Source organism: Microcebus murinus, chromosome 5 (assembly GCF_040939455.1).
Source record: "Microcebus murinus isolate Inina chromosome 5, M.murinus_Inina_mat1.0, whole genome shotgun sequence".
NCBI classification, from domain to species: Eukaryota; Metazoa; Chordata; class Mammalia; order Primates; family Cheirogaleidae; genus Microcebus; species Microcebus murinus.
Genome location: NC_134108.1, coordinates 8104672 through 8121476, shown reverse-complemented (window position 1 = coordinate 8121476; position 16805 = coordinate 8104672). Strand labels below are relative to the sequence as shown.

Below are 16805 nucleotides of genomic sequence, written 5' to 3'. Positions count from 1 at the left end.
TATATAATATCATATCATATTTTAAAAAGAGATTTATGTTTACTAATGCTGAAAGATCTAAGACATACTGTTAGGTGAAAAAATAAATATAAAATAAGAAACTATTTATATAAAGGAAAATCAACCTATATATTTCCAGATGTTCAAACATATGTATATATAAATATTTCTAAAATGGCCTAGATGATACACACCCTACTGATAATAGTGATTTGCCTTTGAGGAGGGGAGTGAGACTGCATAAGGGCAAACAGGGACTTGTGCTTTATTGGCATTGCCTAAAATTTTTAAACAGCAGGAATGTGAAAAAAATACATGAAAGCATTTTACTAGTTCATAGGACCCCTTAAATCTTACCTGAATATTGAAGCTGGAAGGACTACTTGTTGTTTAATTTCTTTTTGAGACAGAGTTTTACTCTGTCACCCTGGCTAGAGTGCAGTGGTGTCATCATAGCTCACTGTAACCTCAAACTCCTGGGCTAAAGCGATCTTCTTGCCTCACACTCCCAAGTAGCTAGGACTACAGACAAGAAAAGCTCAATGGCTGACAGCCATGAAATCTAATATTAAATATCACACTTACTGAAAAAAAAAAGCACTCACAAAATTAAAAGGTTAAGGAAAAATATATTTGCTAGATATATGTAGTGGTAATTGGAAGATAGTAATTAAGTAAAATTCTTGACAGAATTAGAATTACAATATAGCCTTTGAATATATTATTAAATGAATTAAATTTATTTCTTTTGTTGTTTTATTTTATCACATTTAATTTGCCCAGTCTATCAGACAAAAAGACATGTTGACTAAATACGACATAATTTCTATAGCCTGAGGAGACTCATGCATCATTACCTGATCATTTGCATTGTTGATTCAGCTGTTGATTAGTTTCATGACTCCAAAGCTCCCTGCTGTTGTTATAGTTCATCCTTGCCTGTGGATTTCCTAATTGCTGTTTCTTCACTTTGCCCTAAGAGCTCTCCTTCATCCATATACTTTCTTTCTTGGGATGGGTCTCCATATGACATTCTTTGTGGGTCATCTCTGTCTAAAAGAGGCCTCTGTGTGTGGGACAGGCTTTGCTCTTGGAAGTCATAACCGACTGTTGGGTCTCTCATTGTTCCAGGACCACCATACATATCCTCAGGTTTCAGAGACTGATGTTTGTCCTTATTCTCATACATATTCAGCCTCCTTTCAACCACTTCCCGAATCAACACTGAAAAGTTACATATTCAGAAATCACTATGATTTTCATATTTTAGTAGTTATGATGCTGGACTTATAGATGAGTATAAAACATTCACTAAGCCTCATTCCTTGCCTACATCATAACCTTTTGTAAAAGTCAGTATACTTAATTTCTTTTTTTTTTAACTTCCCCAGCATACTTAATTTCCACACCACTTAATGCATTGAATATGAATTATATTCTCTGCCTGTTTTAACAGAATATCATTTATAAAGTAATGATAGAAGATATTAATACAGATCAAATTACAGAAGAACTAAAAATAATATTGAAGATAAAAATGTGCAGCTTTGTTAATATAGCCGATATATTGAAAGTTTAAGCACTAAAACCATAAAATTAATATCTCTTCAATTTGTTCTTTCTACTGAAAATTTTAGAGATGGTTTTTAAATAAAATAAAAAGAACTTACTGTCAAGGACTGTTCTTCCCACCATGCAGTATTCCATGGTTTTTTCAACTTCATTCATGAGCCATGGAAGGAATCCTATCTCAATATCTATAATTAAAATGATTCCATTAAGTGATTTTTATAAATCACTACAGACAGCAAGAATGTACTTTTCTCCTAATGTAACAGATTCATCAACATTGGTTTCTTAATATGAAATAAACTCATAGAATGTAACCTTTGCTATGTTCTCTATATATGTTCCGGTTAGTTTTCTTTCCATGGCAGAAGTGATATTTTAAAAACTATGAGGACTTCCTTGGAGTCAAGACATTTGGAGTTGACTTCAGGGCTGAAATCTGGGGTGTATCAAGGATGCGGGGAAGGATGTGGATCTGGGAGAATGCCAATCCAAATGCAATGCAAATCTGGGGACTGAGCAACGCCAGTAAAAAGAATGCCCCCACCTGAAGCCCAGGGCCTAATAGAAGCTGATCAGATTCAGAGGATACAAGTTAGAGACATCGGAGGAGGGAGCCACCTAGAAATGGGTCAAAAACTAGGTATTCCCATTAGTAAGTTTATTCAGACTGAACTGGAAATCTATTGTGTAAGCATTTAAAAAATATGGTCCATTATAATATATATTTTAAAGTTTCAAAATAGCTTTTTGGGGGGCAGGCATCTAATTTTATTTTTCAATAGGATGACAATAGACAGTATGATAGGATATTATATTGCTACTATAAGTAATTTTAATCTTAGGCATGAATTTCATTTGGTTTCATCAAGGTTTTAAATTGATCTAAAATTGACTTTTTTGGCAATCCATGATAGAAAAAAAGGTTACTGCTCTCTGTGACTAACAGTAAGAGGCCTAGCCAGAATCCAAGAAGGTAGAACAGTAGCACAGAATGAACACTGGACTTGGAGTCAGAGTTCCAAGTCAGTTTGAGACCTAAACACTTCCAATGACTGAGGGTTTGGGAGCAAGGCATTTAACTTCTCTGAGCGTCAACTTCTACTTCTGAAAAATGGAAATTATATCTGCCCTATCTTCCTCACAGGGTTATTGGGAGGATCAAATGATATCACATATGAAAAAATACTATGTAAATTACAAAATGCTATATAAATGTAAACCAATAATACTTGTCTGTGATCTAACCTCTACGTATTGAATTGAATATGTAATCAGTGAAAATTAACATTACTAACATTAATAAATTACTATTGGCCAATGAAATTAATAAAATACTATTAGCCTATACACAAAGCGCTGTGGATGTAAGTGCTTTGTAACCTGTGGAAGGAGGGTGGCAGTGGGGATACACAGCCCTTCCCTCTCACTGGCTGAGCACCTAGGGGTGGGCTTTGAGGGATGAGGACAGACAGCTATCAGGCCATGACAGCTGCCTCTAAAGGGCTTTTGACTGGAATAGGAAGTCAGCTGAGAAAAAGTTAATAACTATTTTTTACATACACACTGCTTTATAGTTTATAAAAAGTTTCATATACTTTGACTTAACTCCAAAATACTCCTCATTTCACACATGATGAAACTAGAAGTCATAAAGGCAGTTAATGATGAAGCTGGGACCCTAACTCAAGTTTTTGAGATCAAGTACATATTTCTTTCTACTATCCAATGTTGCTTCTCAGTAAAGAAATGCCAATATCCTAAAATCAGTATCTTTATAACATACCTCGCATTAGCAACAGCACTTACTTAAAACAATTGTAATTGACTTTTTTAGTTGTTTCAGAGCTAGAAAGTTCCAACTCAAAAAATAAAAAAAATGGGCATGAGATAAATTTAACCATTAAGAGGATGCTTATTAAAGCAGAGTTAATCTTACAAAAATATCCACAAACCTCTTTCAATGGGATCATAAAAGTAGCCACTATCCCTGAGACTGCTAAAAACAGATGGGAGAAGGTCAGCCAGGTAACGCTGCGCAAACGCACGGGCGGCGATTTTTTGTGATGTCTCGTTATGCTTGTTCACTATTTCCCACTGCTGGTGCTTCCGGCGCTCCTGCCAAGGATAACATAGATGGTTTGTAGCCCTTATGCCCTCCCCCAATACCAAATCTAGTGAAGTAAATAAGTGGGAGAATTTGGACTTATCAGAAAATGGAGAGCAAGGTGTTTATCAAAGGTTCATATTTTTCAAGATTCTATTGAACTTCAACAACTAGTGGGTACTGAATTCAAAAAGGTATAAAATATGGTGCTTAAGGTAAAATTCATCTCCTGATCCATTTTCTAGTAAAATAATTTCAAGATATACATGCCTGATTACATGGATGATATAAAGACAATAATAGTTGTATGTATTTTAATTATCATAAAATATTACTGATAAGAGAATTGTAATTGTTTAGAAATCTTCAATGAAAGAACTTGGGCCAATGCATGAACTCATTTGTAATAATTCTTTGAATTCATAAAGCTGACATGATTCTGAAGATTATGAAAACCTCTTATTTTTTGCTGTTGTTTCCTTTAGACCATGTACTATCTATAAAGCTAATGAACCCTCTTCTCTAATGTGGGAGCATTAATATATTTTCTAATTAAATCTATTTTCAAAGTTTAAGGAAATATAAATCTATGTAGTTTATATTCATTTTTCCATATTTTTCCTAATAGTAAAAAAACAAATATTTTTGATAAAGATTTAACAGATTATGTCAATAAAGCTTGTTTTTTCAGTATTTTATATTTATAAACAATGTCTTGCATTTGTACAATCCTTACAGTAAGATCTATTATGCTCTTTATTACTTGATTCAAATTATTCATTTTGGAGGAAAACTTAAAGTCCATTTGATTAGTTATTGAGTAGAATTTCCCAACTACTAAGCTATTCTTCATAGTAAGTTAGGGCCTTTGGGAAATTATTTTAATTGTTTTAGGTATTCAGACACTTACTTTATAATTCGTTCATTCAGTAAACAAAAAAAGTGACAGTTACTGCCAGAACCAGAAAGATCCTTAAAGATTACTGTGTCTAGTGTTTCCTAACTGCAGGCTGTTGGCATATTTTTAAAAACTGAATTATAAAACTTCTCTTGTTGAAGATTTTAAACCCTACAATCTGAAAAATACTCTATAAGGACCCAGGTAGTTTGGTGTATCCCTAGGGGTATAGAGAAGGGCTTGGCCACTGAGAAAAAGACCCAGAATTCTACCCAGAATTCTAACCTCCAATCTCTTTCCAATACACTCCATTTTTTCTGTCCTTCCATCCTTATGCCACTAACTTATGGCAAATCAACGTATGGATTTCTTTCTCTAAGACTGCTGATATTTAAGAGTGCCTTCCAATTGGGACACAAGTCATTTTGGAACTTTCATTACATTTAAGGAACTTTTGGAAACTCAATCTAGGTACATTTATGTAAGCTGAATTTAAAAAATGTAATTCAGTACATGAAAGATCTATGATCTATAGGAGAGCCAGGCTGTGTGTGGTGGCTTGTGCCTGTAATTCTAGCATTTTGGGAGGCTGAGGCAGGAGGACTGCTTGAGGTCAGGAGTTCAAGACCAGCCTGAACAAGAGTGAGACTCCGTCTTTATAAAAAACAGAAAAGCTAGCCAGGTGTGGTATGGTGGCTCTCGCCTATAGTCCTAGCTGCTCAGGAGGCTGAGGCAGGAGGATTGCTTGAGCCCAGGAGTTTGAGGTTGCAGTGAGCTAGAGACCCTGTTCCTCCCAACCCCCCTCCCCCCCCCAAAAAAGAGGAGAGACTTGAGCAACAAATACTATAGGTCTTTTTCTAACATATTCCCAGAGATCTTTAGTTTTATGACATGCCACATGTAATTTTGAACATAATCTGTTAAGTAACTAAAAGACCATCTAAGAAAGAAAAATAGAATTCAATACTTTTTCTTCTCGGTGTCTCCTCTCTTGCTCTTCAAGTCGCTGAACTTCAGCAAGTTCAATATTCCGAATTTCTTCATACGCATGTTGCATGGCCTGCAGGTTAGCCAACTCTTCTTCTTCCATTACTTCCAGAAGAGACTGCTCAATTGTCTTTCCCACCAAAACCTCTAACATTGGTTTAACTTCAAGATCAAAGTCAAAGAGCTTAAACGCACAAAATAAAGCAAACAAAATTTTAATCATGAATTGAATACTCAACAAAAAATATAAAGAGGAATAGTAGTAACAGAATATTATTTATTAAGTGTCTTCTGTGTGCCAGACACTGTGCTGGTGCTTTATTTATGGTTCCTAGTCCTCAAAATGAACAGCATTTCGTTTATAGGCAAATATCTCTTAAGTCAACATTATGAAAAAAATCTATGCATTCATCAAAATGAACCCTGATACTCAACAATTTTAAGCCCAAACTCTGAAACCCATGGAAAACATCCCTTTCTTATCTCTGCTTTTTCTGCTTGCTTTTTGCTGGTTGTTTTGTAACAACAGTGTGATGAACTAAGGAACAAGAATAATGGATATTCTGGTGATTCACCTTTAGGATTTACAGACAAATATACCCTTCTATGTAGTTTCTGAAGACTTATTTCTCAATTTCATTGACAGTTCTTTCAAGTTCCTTCAAGTTTTAAATCTCATTTAAGTAATTATGCATATAATCATTGCCTTCTCTTCTTCAATTTCATAAACTGGCCTATTTATGCATTCCACATTGATATGAAGATACAATTATTTTAAGATTTTTTTGGATTGGGCATGGTGGCTCACGCCTGTAATCCTAGCACTCAGGGAGGCCACGGTGGGAGGATTGCTTGACGTCAGGAGTTTGAGACCAGCATGAGCAAGAGTGAGACCCCGTTTCTACTAAAAAAAAAAAATAAAATAAAATTAGATGAGCAATTAAAAATAGAAAAAAAAATTAGCCCGGATTGGTGGCATACACCTCTAGTCCCAGCTACTTGGGAGGCTGAGGCAGAAAGAATGCTTGAGCCCACGAGTTTGAGGTTGCTGTGAGCTAGGCTGATGTCATGGCACTCAAGTAGCCTGGGCGACAGAGCGAGACTCTCAGAAAAAAAAAAGATTTTTTTTTAACAGATAAAGTATCTTTATAAACGTTATGTAATCCACAAGCAACTAATAGTAGAATCTCCTATACAAGGGATATATTTCCTTATTTGGTACAAATTTACCTTACATACATACATTGAGTATGTAAACAAAATTCAAATGTACAGATGTTTAAAACAGAATGACTTTGTTTCTAATCAGCAAAGAAATCGGAACATGGTATTTAACAAGATTTCTGAGTACTACAGGATAAAGCCATTATAGATAACATCTGGAAAGAAATCCAAAAAGTAGAATGTTTCTGACTGTGAAGCAGTTCTTACTTGTAGTAAGCTTGACTTAAACCTAACTTTAGCTCATTTATAAAGATAATAGAAGAAAGCCCACAGAATGTCCTGTACCTCTCCTTCTAGTATTTGAGTGTTCACATCTTTGCCAGTTTTGGCAGGAATAAAGAGTGGTGTTGCTGGTCTGTCCAAAAATGCATCTGTTTGGCATTCCATATCAACTTCTATTACGCGGTCAGCAATTTCTTCAAGGTATAATTCTAAAAAGAATATCATATATGTTGAGTTTAAAATTCTGGTCTATTTCAAGCATATATGTGTATTTGAAATTTTAGTTTCTTTAAAAGAGAATTAAATGGATCCAAAAATAAATCAGGATGAAAATGCTCAAATGTGGAGTTCAAATGACATAGTTGAATATTAATAAAAGTTTTTATATATTTAGAAGACCATAAGTTAGTCAAACTGGAACATTAACTGAATATCTAGAAAGCACTGAGCTTTGTATTTGAAAATGGAACTAAAGAAGAACATGGGGCACAGATGTGTATAAGATCCAAAGTGTAATAGCGGATGAAAAGTTAATAATACCTACATACATATATATAACTGAGTCGTAAGATAGTATATGTATAAAGATTTGAAAATTCCTCGATATTTAAAAAAAATCATGTTCCCATTACCCTGTAGATTATAAACAGTTGTATGAAAACTAATTTCATGTTAGGAATAATTGATATGAGGTAGGAACAATGTGGTATCATGCAAAGAACATGAGCAATGGAGTCAGATGTTGAACATAGGACCTGGCAAGTTATGTCTTCTCTGGGTCTCAGTTTCTTCATCCATAAAAAGAATCGTAACTATTTGTCACATGGAATTTTTGTAACAATAAAGGAGATGCTAAGGTAAAAGACTTGGTGAAGTCTCTGAGGAAATACTGGTAAAGAACCAGGTATAGTCTCTGAAGAAATATTCAACAAAAGATGGCCGCTATTATATCACTTAACATTCTGGTGGTGTACACAGTCACTCAAACTTAGCTCTCACAGAATTACAACTGTACTGGCTAATGATAGACATACACTTATTCTCGATTTGGCATAAAGGTACAGGGAAAGAGCATGGACTGGTTCTCTTCCTTTGCCGTTACTACCCAGAAATAATGAGGAATAATCCCAGTTTGAGAATAGAGCATGTGAAAAGGACCAAGAGAGAATAACTTTGATCACAAAATTATATTATTTATTTATTTAATATCTGGTTTTTTTTTTGTTTTTTGTTTTTTTTTTTTGATACAGAGTCTCACTTTGTTGCCCAGGCTAGAGTGAGTGCCGTGGCATCAGCCTAGCTCACAGCAACCTCAAACTCCTGGGCTCAAGAAATCCTGCTGCCTCAGCCTCCCAAGTAGCTGGGACTACAGGCATGCGCCACCATGCCTGGCTAATTTTTTCTATATATATAAGTTGGCCAATTAATTTCTTTCTATTTATAGTAGAGATGGTGTCTCGCTCTTGCTCAGGCTGGTTTAGAACTCCTGACCTCAAGCGATCCGCCCGCCTCAGCCTCCCAGAGTGCTAGGATTATAGGCATGAGCCACTGCGCCCAGCCCATTTTTTTAAACCCTACTTCAAACTTCTAGTCATAGCCAATATAGTAATAATATATACCCTGTGTCTGTTTAATGAATGGATTTCCCTACCACGTGATTAGGGAAGTAGTGGATAGCACAGGAGATGTATACGTAACACAAAGGCCAAATAAAAATGAACTGACACAGTAAACAAAGGAGCCACAATGCTAAAGACATAGTCACACACCTGTTTGTACATCCACATGCTTTCTGCCTTCCACAGGTTCGGGTGTTCGTGGTCGGAGCTGCTCTTGGGCTCGTTTTCTGGCAAGAGCCCTCCTCTTAGCCTGCTGCCGTCTCTGAAGCTCTAAAGGATCAGGCTGTCCAGCCTAATAGGGACAGAAAAGGCTTCTAGAATTTATATTTCTCGCAGCATACAGGAGCTGCCATTCCAAAAGTAATTTCTGGGTAGTCCTAAAGCATCTGTTATAATGATGCTTCACAATTACCAGTGACTTGATTAGTAAAATTTTCTTGGAACTTTATCAGGTAAGTACAAAGATGTCTGACAAAGCATAAAAGTGACTTCAAAGTATGGCTATTAACTGGAATAAATGGTTGCAGAATCCTATCTAATAAATTGTTTTTCCTCATTTAAGCATTTTTATCATGAATTCCTCTTGTGCCTAGTAAAAACTGACATAACCATTCACTTACAATAAACTTTAATGTGTAGTTGAGAAATTGAAAAACTTTAGAATTTGTTAAAATTTGAATTTCATTTGGATGAATTTCCTGGAAAAATACATTAGCTCACAAAGAAAACATCCTCAGTCCAAACGAAGCCTCTCCAAGTGCACAAAATGATAGCTTGATTAAGGGATTAAAAACATAATTATTCACAGTAGTTCCTTGATGTGGTATCTAAATCTTGTTTTACAGTCATTCTCTATAGCTGGCCTTCCTTATCTCAAGGTAAATATGAAAAGAAAGGGGAAATACGAAAGTATTTTGTGAGAAAAATTTTAATATTTAAATTTAGAATTCTAAACATGTTTTAACTGAAGTGACAATGTAACATTAAAGTTTTTTAAAAACATAAGAGAGAATTGCCTATCATTCTATATTATTTAAATACATATCATTTTTGAGCTTGTGATGATACCGTACATGCTTTATATTGTCTTTCTAATTTAATACTATCATAAACTTTCCCTCATCTTGGCATCATATAGTGGAAATATGAGTATTGGCTCTGAAGCTTAAATTCCAACTCTTTAATTTATTAATCCTAGGATTAGTAAGGCTTGGACTAATAATTTAGGTTTTCAGATACTCCGTTTTCTCATCTGTATAACGAGAATATTAATAACATCTATCTAAGGTTTTGGTTGTAAGGAACAAATCAGATGGTAAAGTAATGAGCTTCACACAATACCTGACACAGAATAGCTCTTCTCCTCCATAGTTATCATATCCTTTTATTATAAAGTAATACAAGCACATTACCAAAAAAGGGAAAGAATCACCCATAATTCCATTTACAAAATCTAATTACTAATATCATTTTGGGATCATTGAGTGATGGCTTTTTTCCTTTGTGTATTTATTCTATACTATTATAGTATCATGCTTGATTTATTTTCATTTTCTTCATGGAAGAAATTATAAATGTCTTATAATTTATAATTATAAATTATAATTCTTCATAGAAGAATTATAAATGTCAGTTCTTGAAAGATTTGGGGTGTTAACATAAATGCAACTCTGATTTGGTACCTCCTCTGTTGAAGTTACAGAGCAGAGTCACAGGGATGGGGACCATAGTCCTGCCTCCCAGCTTTGTCTCTGGTGGGATATTTCTCCCTTCAGGCAATTGCCATGCTTCCCACGGGTTTAGGGAGAACAGGTCTTCTGCCAGGGAACTCAAGATGAAGAAGCTGGTCACCTACCTCAATCTCATATTTTCCAGTGTAGAAACCACGAGTCAGGGGGACAGCCTCTGCATGATAGGTGCTGGGCAGACTGGGGGGAGGGGTATCATGGATATAGCATTCTGATTCTCTTACTGTCTGCTTGGAGCTTTTTCACTTCTTTGTGGCCCTAGAACTGTCTCCTACTCATACTTGAGCTCTGGGATATTGCTGGTGAAATATTCACCCTGCACATTTGTTGTTGGTTTTCTTTTCTTTTTTTTTATTCTAGTCAGTAGACTGGATGGAAAGTGTTGCTGGTTTTCTATGTGGGAGAGTGAAGCCAGTCTGCTGCCATTTTGGAACCAGTAAAGAAAAACCATTTTCAGATGAGAAATCTATCACTCAAATCATTATTCTGCATTAGTTAATATGTCATTTATTTTTAGCTGCTTTCAAAATGCTTTTTTAGTTTTCAACAGTTTGATTTTGATGTGTCTTGGTGTGGATTTCTTTGGGTTTATCCTTCTTGGAGTTCACTAAGCTTCTTGGATTTGTAGATCTTTTGCCAAATTAGTGAAATTTTCAGGTACTACTTCTTCAAATATTTTTTCTTTCCCACACTTTTTCTCCTCTCCTTCTGGAATTCCAATAACATGAATGCAGACATTTTTTTTTTTTTATTGTTTCTCAACTTTCTGAGGCTCTTTTCTTTTCTTTCGGTCTATTTTATCTCTGTTGTTCAGCTGGGTAATTTCCACTGATTTGTCTTTGATTCACTGATTGCTTCCTGTGTCATCTCCAATGTACTACTTACTGAGTCTACCCAGTGAGTTTTTGATTTTGATTATTTTTTAGTTCTAGTTTCCATGTGGTTCATTTTTGTGTCTTCTATTTCTTTGCTAAGATTTTCAATTTCTTCATTTGTTTAAAGAGTGTTCATAATTCTTCATTTTTGATTGAAATATTTTGATTGCTGCTTTAAAATCCTTATCAGGCAAGTCCCACATCTGAGTCATCTTGGTGTTGTCATCTCTCGACTGTTTTTTTCTCATGTAAGTTGTGACTGTCCTGGTTCTTGTATGATGGGTGATTTTTGATTAGATCCTGGATATTGTGGGTATTATATGCTGAGACTTTGGATCCTACTTAAGCTCTCAGCAGGAAGACACTCCTTTTGTTGTAATGTATAAGAAGTCTGAGTGGAGCTGGAAGTCAACTCCATGCTGGGCTTCACTGACACCACCTCAGCAAAAGCAGAGGACCAACTTGTACCACTTTATTGGTGCCAGGTGGAGGTGGCAGTTCAGTGCATTCCTAGGCTCTGCTGACACTGGTATTGGGGTAGGAATGAAGCACTGACTAGCACTGCCTGATACTACCTTGTTCCTTCTTGTTACTACCAGATAGGATTGAAAATTCAGCTCCCCTCTGGCTTTGCTCACACCACAACAGAAAAAGTGGGGCACTGACTTGTACCATCTCTTACTATGTCACTGGGTGGAGGTAGAAGTTCAGCTTTCCGTTCCACCCTTGTTGATACCACCTTGATAGCAGAAGCAGGCGACCCCTGGAAGTCTTAATGCAGAAGATTCAAGACAGGGCTGAAGCACATACATTCTTAAGTTTTCTAGATGATTCTGATTCATGGCCAGTTTTAGGAATCACTGCTTCAGGCTAACATCCTATATACAGATGTTCCCCAACTTATGATGGTTTGACTTTATGATGGTGCAGAAGCAATACCCATTCAGTAGAAACTCTACTTCAAGTACTCATATGACCATTCTGTTTTTCACTTTCAGTACAGCATTCAATAAATTACATGGGATATTCAACACTTTACTATAAAATACCCTTTGTGTTAGATGATTTTGCCCAACCATAGGCTAATGTAAGTGTTCTGAGCACGTTTAAGGTAGGCGAGGGTAAGCTATGATGTTTGGTAGGTTGGGTGTATTAAATGCATTTTCAATTCACATTATTTTCAATTTATGATGGGCTTATTGGGATGTAACCCCACTGTAAGTAGAACAGCACCTATATTATTACCACCTTGTATTCAGCACTTATATGTAATGTATTGTTTATGGATTCACTATATTTCATTTCTGTGCCAAGAAATCACCACCCTTAGTATCATACCATGTCTTACTCCTCTCTGTATCCTAGGTACCCAGTACAGGACCTAAAACTCAACAAATATTTGTTGAGTGAATTAAAAGAAGCATAATTCAGACTTCTTGATTAAATAATGACAATTACATTAGAGTAAGAGATAATGTAGGCAAACCTAAAAATATTACAGCAGTGCTACTTAGAGTGTGGTCCTCAGACTAGTGCTGTCTGTGAACGGTTTGAGCTGGTCTGTAACAATTTAAGTACAGAAATTGAGAGTAAAATTTTAGAAACTTTTAGAGTAGCTTGCCAGAATTCTATTAAATCTAATAAAAAATTAGGGCTTGTAATTTTTTACTATTTTTAATTGTGGTTAAATACAATAAATAAATAAAATTTACCACCTTAACCATTTTTAAGTGTACAATTCAGTGGCATTAAGTACATTCACATTGTTCTGTAGCTATCACCACCATCTATCTCTAGAACTCTTCACCTTACAAAACCGAAACTCCGTACCCATTAAACAATAACTCCTTATCCCTGTTCCTCTCAACCCCTGGAATCCACCATTGTGCTTATATTAATATTTGTATGTCTTCTTTAAAATTTTTTTTCTAGTAACTCATCTTTACTTTATGAATGTTTTAATCTGCAATGGATTAAAACAAACTGATCCTTCACCATAAATAGTGTGAGTGCTTGGTGTTAGACTATTCAAATTGAACTTACCAGCTGCCCTGTCTGTAGCGCATAAGTGTTGCCTCGGATCACCCTTCTGTCATACATTATGTTTCCATAATGTACAGGTTCTTCCTCTCTGTAAAACAGAAAATAGAGTGCTGGTATCTATAAAGTAAACTCATTTCCTTTCTTTTTTTTTTTTTTTTTTGATACAGAGTATTGTTCTGTTGCCTGGGCTAGAGCACCATGGCATCAGCCTAGCTCACAGCAACCTCAAACTCCTGGGCTCAAGCGATCCTTCTGCCTCAACCTCCCGAGCAGCTGGGACTACAGGCCTGTGCCACCACGCCTAGCTAATTTTTTCTAATTTTTTTTTTTCAGTTGTCCAGCTATTTCTACTTTTAGTAGAGATGGGGTCTTGCTCTTGCTGAGGTTGGTCTCCAACTCCTGACCTCAGGCGATCCTCCCACCTTGGCTTCCCAGAGTGGTAGGATTACGGGCATGAGCCACCACTCCTGGCCAAACTCATTTTCAATAGGATTTAGGGTAAGATGAAAATATTTCAAGATATATTTCTGTTTTAGCATGATCCATAAAATAAGGAGATAAATGGCTAGCATTTATTTATTTATTTATTTATATTTTTGAGACATTTATATTTTTGAGTCTTACTTTGTTGCCCAGGCTAGAGTGAGTGCTGTGGCGTCAGCCTAGCTCACAGCAACCTCAATCTCCTGGGCTCAAGTGATCCTTCTGCCTCAGCCTCCCGAGTTGCTGGGGCTACAGGCATGCACCACCATGCCCGCCTAATTTTTTGTATATATATTTTTAGTTGGCCAATTAATTTCTTTCTATTTTTAGTAGAGACAGGGTCTTGCTCAAATTGGTTTTGAACTCCTGACCTCCAGTGATCTGCCTGCCTCGGCCTTCCAGAGTGCTAGGATTACAGGCCACCACGCCCAGCCAATGGCTAGCATTTATGTAATGCTTACTACATGCCAGGTCATTCACATACATTATTTATTTCTCACAATAAATCAAGTTGGGAACTCTGATTCCTACTATTTGATGGAATAGGATATAGACTCAAAGAAATCTGCCTAAGGTCACCTTGCTAGTAAGTGGCAGATCTAGATTTAGGCTGTATATCTGTACGACTACTTAACAAATGTGAAAATGGCCCATCTGAAAATGTGAAAATGGCTTGCCCTAAAGGACTGCTAAAAGCTTGATTCAAAGATTGAAATGTTACATTAATAAAATAATCAGGCTTAAAAAATAAGTCAAATTTCTCAGTTTTTTAAATTAAGGATATTTTTTAAGTTATCATTTAAAATATTAATAAAATTTTAATTTCAGGGATCAAAATAAATGATCAATAGTAAAAAATACAAATACACAGTTGATATTTTCAAAGTTGTTTAAATAATATCCTCTTTATAGCTATGAAGCCAAACATTCATCTCCACCAATAATAGTACTCTATCAGAAATGACTTCAAGTGGGGTATATGTTGCTTTTGTATCATACATTGAAGCCACTATTGAAAATTCTGACATGTTTCACTCAGGTGAAAGCTCAGGTGGCTACACCTTCACTGAGGCACTGTCTTTTCTAGGCCTTTGTGATACTACCATATTCTTCTGATTATTTTTCTGCTACTTCTCTGGTGGTTCTTTTTTGGCCTTTGTCTGCAGTTCCTCCTGTCCTGGAAGATTTCCTCAGGGCTCAGCCTTCTTTTGTCCTTAGTTGGTCTCATCCATTTTCAAGGCTTCAATTAGGATCCATATATCTAAAACTCACAATTTTATTTTTGGCTCAGAACTCTTCTTTCAATTTTAGGTATATCCAGTTGCACAATGACATCTCACTGGATGTCTGGAAGACAACCTAAAAATTGACTAATTATCAATCTCCCATTCCAACTCACTATTTCTTCAGTGTTTCCTATTTCATTAAATAGTGCTACTAAGTATGCAGTTGGCTTAATCCAGAAACCTGAAAATCTTCCATGACTCTTTCCTCTTCCCTCTCCCCTATGCCTAGCAAGTTGTATTGATTTTAACCCCCCAAATCTTTCTTGCATCCATCCATTGCTCACTGATACCACTCTTTTACCTGGACTACAGAAAAAGTCTCTTAGTCTCTTAATTGCCTGGAATAACACTTTTATTGTAGCCAGCGATCTTTTACAGTGGAAAATCCAAACATAATATTTATTTAAAGCCTCCAAGTGTTAATTAAAGTAATAATGAAGAAAAATTTTGATTTGACACTATCCAAAACCAAAACAAAATCTAAAAAGAAAAAAATTCATAACACCTGTTGTTGGTGAGGATATAGAAAAATAGTCTGGGAGGAAAGGTATATTGTTCCATTTGTATTAAAAATATACATGGCCTAGCAATTCCACTCTTCAAAATCTGCCTCATAGAGATAAAAAGTCCAGGATACAAAGTTGTTAATTGAAACCTCTTTCATTTATAAGAATCCATTATGATTATACAGGGCCCACCTGGATAATCCAGGAAAATTTCCCCATTTCAAAGTCCTTAACCTCAAAGTCCATTTAAGCAAATAAGGTAATACATTCACAGGTTCTAGCAGAGAGTAGACAAGGGAAAGCATAGGCAGCCAAGGCGAGATGGGGCGCAAGTGGAAACCACATAGGGCCGGTTTGGTTACTCACGCCTGCAAAAAGCTGTCCCGGTAACGGCGGCGCTGGCAGGGCAGTGCTCGGGGCCGGCTGGTGTAGGTGTAGGTGTTCCCGGCCCGAGAGGTGCGGTCAGTCATCGCAGAGGCCATGTCTGGGGTCGGGCTGCCTCGCCTTCGGTGGAACTTGGTTTTGAAACAGGTGGGCGCTAAGGCGTCGTAGGAGCCGGAAAGGTGTAAGTAATGCCAAGGGCAGGGATTCCACGACGCGCGGAGAGGCGGTAATAAGAAAGGCGGGCCAGGGCAGGAGGTGGGAACTACACTCCCTTTGCTCTCGGGAGCGCTGAGCCCACCTGCGGCGCCTGCATCGGTTGCCCAGCAACCTAGGGTTCCGTTTGGGGGCGGGACCTCCAGGCAGTTCCGGTCGGCGAGTTTCCTGAGAAGGCCTGAGCGGCAAGGCACTTCCGACTCCTGACTCCGCCCAGCCGCGTCTCCCCTACAAGTGCGCATGCGTGATGGGAGCTTGGCGGGCATGGCGGTCTTCGTGGAGGCCTGCGGGACCACGGCGGCTGACTCCAGTCCCCTTTGGAGTGTGACTTTGCAGGGGTGGTATGGGCGCCATTCTCGCAGACTGTGCGAGAATGCTTTTCCAGGGCCGTGTTCCTGCTTTTCCAGGGCCGTTCTCGGCTGTTGGTCTTCCCGCCACTGCCGCCGCGCTCCCGGGCTGACCCTGGACGACACGCCCACGGTAGCCGGACTCCCAGCTCTGTTACGTGAGAAAGGGCTTCCTGGTGTCTTGTGGCACCTCTACCTTTCCCGCCCAAGGGGCGGGCCGTCGCCGCCCTCCGCAACCTTGTCTGTGCGTTTTCCCGCCATCTCTGCTCAAAGCTCTGTGATAGCACGTCAGAG

General features: G+C 37.3%; 1 protein-coding gene across 1 annotated transcript; it reads right to left on the bottom strand.

The window, feature by feature from the left end:
- Window positions 1-609: 609 nt before the first annotated feature.
- Window positions 610-16525, bottom strand: RSPH3 (radial spoke head 3). The gene is made up of 8 exons (XM_012759683.3): window positions 15934-16525; window positions 13293-13380; window positions 8777-8918; window positions 7071-7216; window positions 5542-5745; window positions 3525-3687; window positions 1671-1757; window positions 610-1224 (listed from the first exon to the last, which is right to left on the bottom strand). Exons 1-8 carry the CDS (start codon window positions 16428-16430, stop codon window positions 923-925), a joined length of 1629 nt encoding a protein of 542 aa, XP_012615137.1. The 5' UTR covers window positions 16431-16525; the 3' UTR covers window positions 610-922.
- Between the last annotated feature and the right edge of the window lie 280 nt (window positions 16526-16805).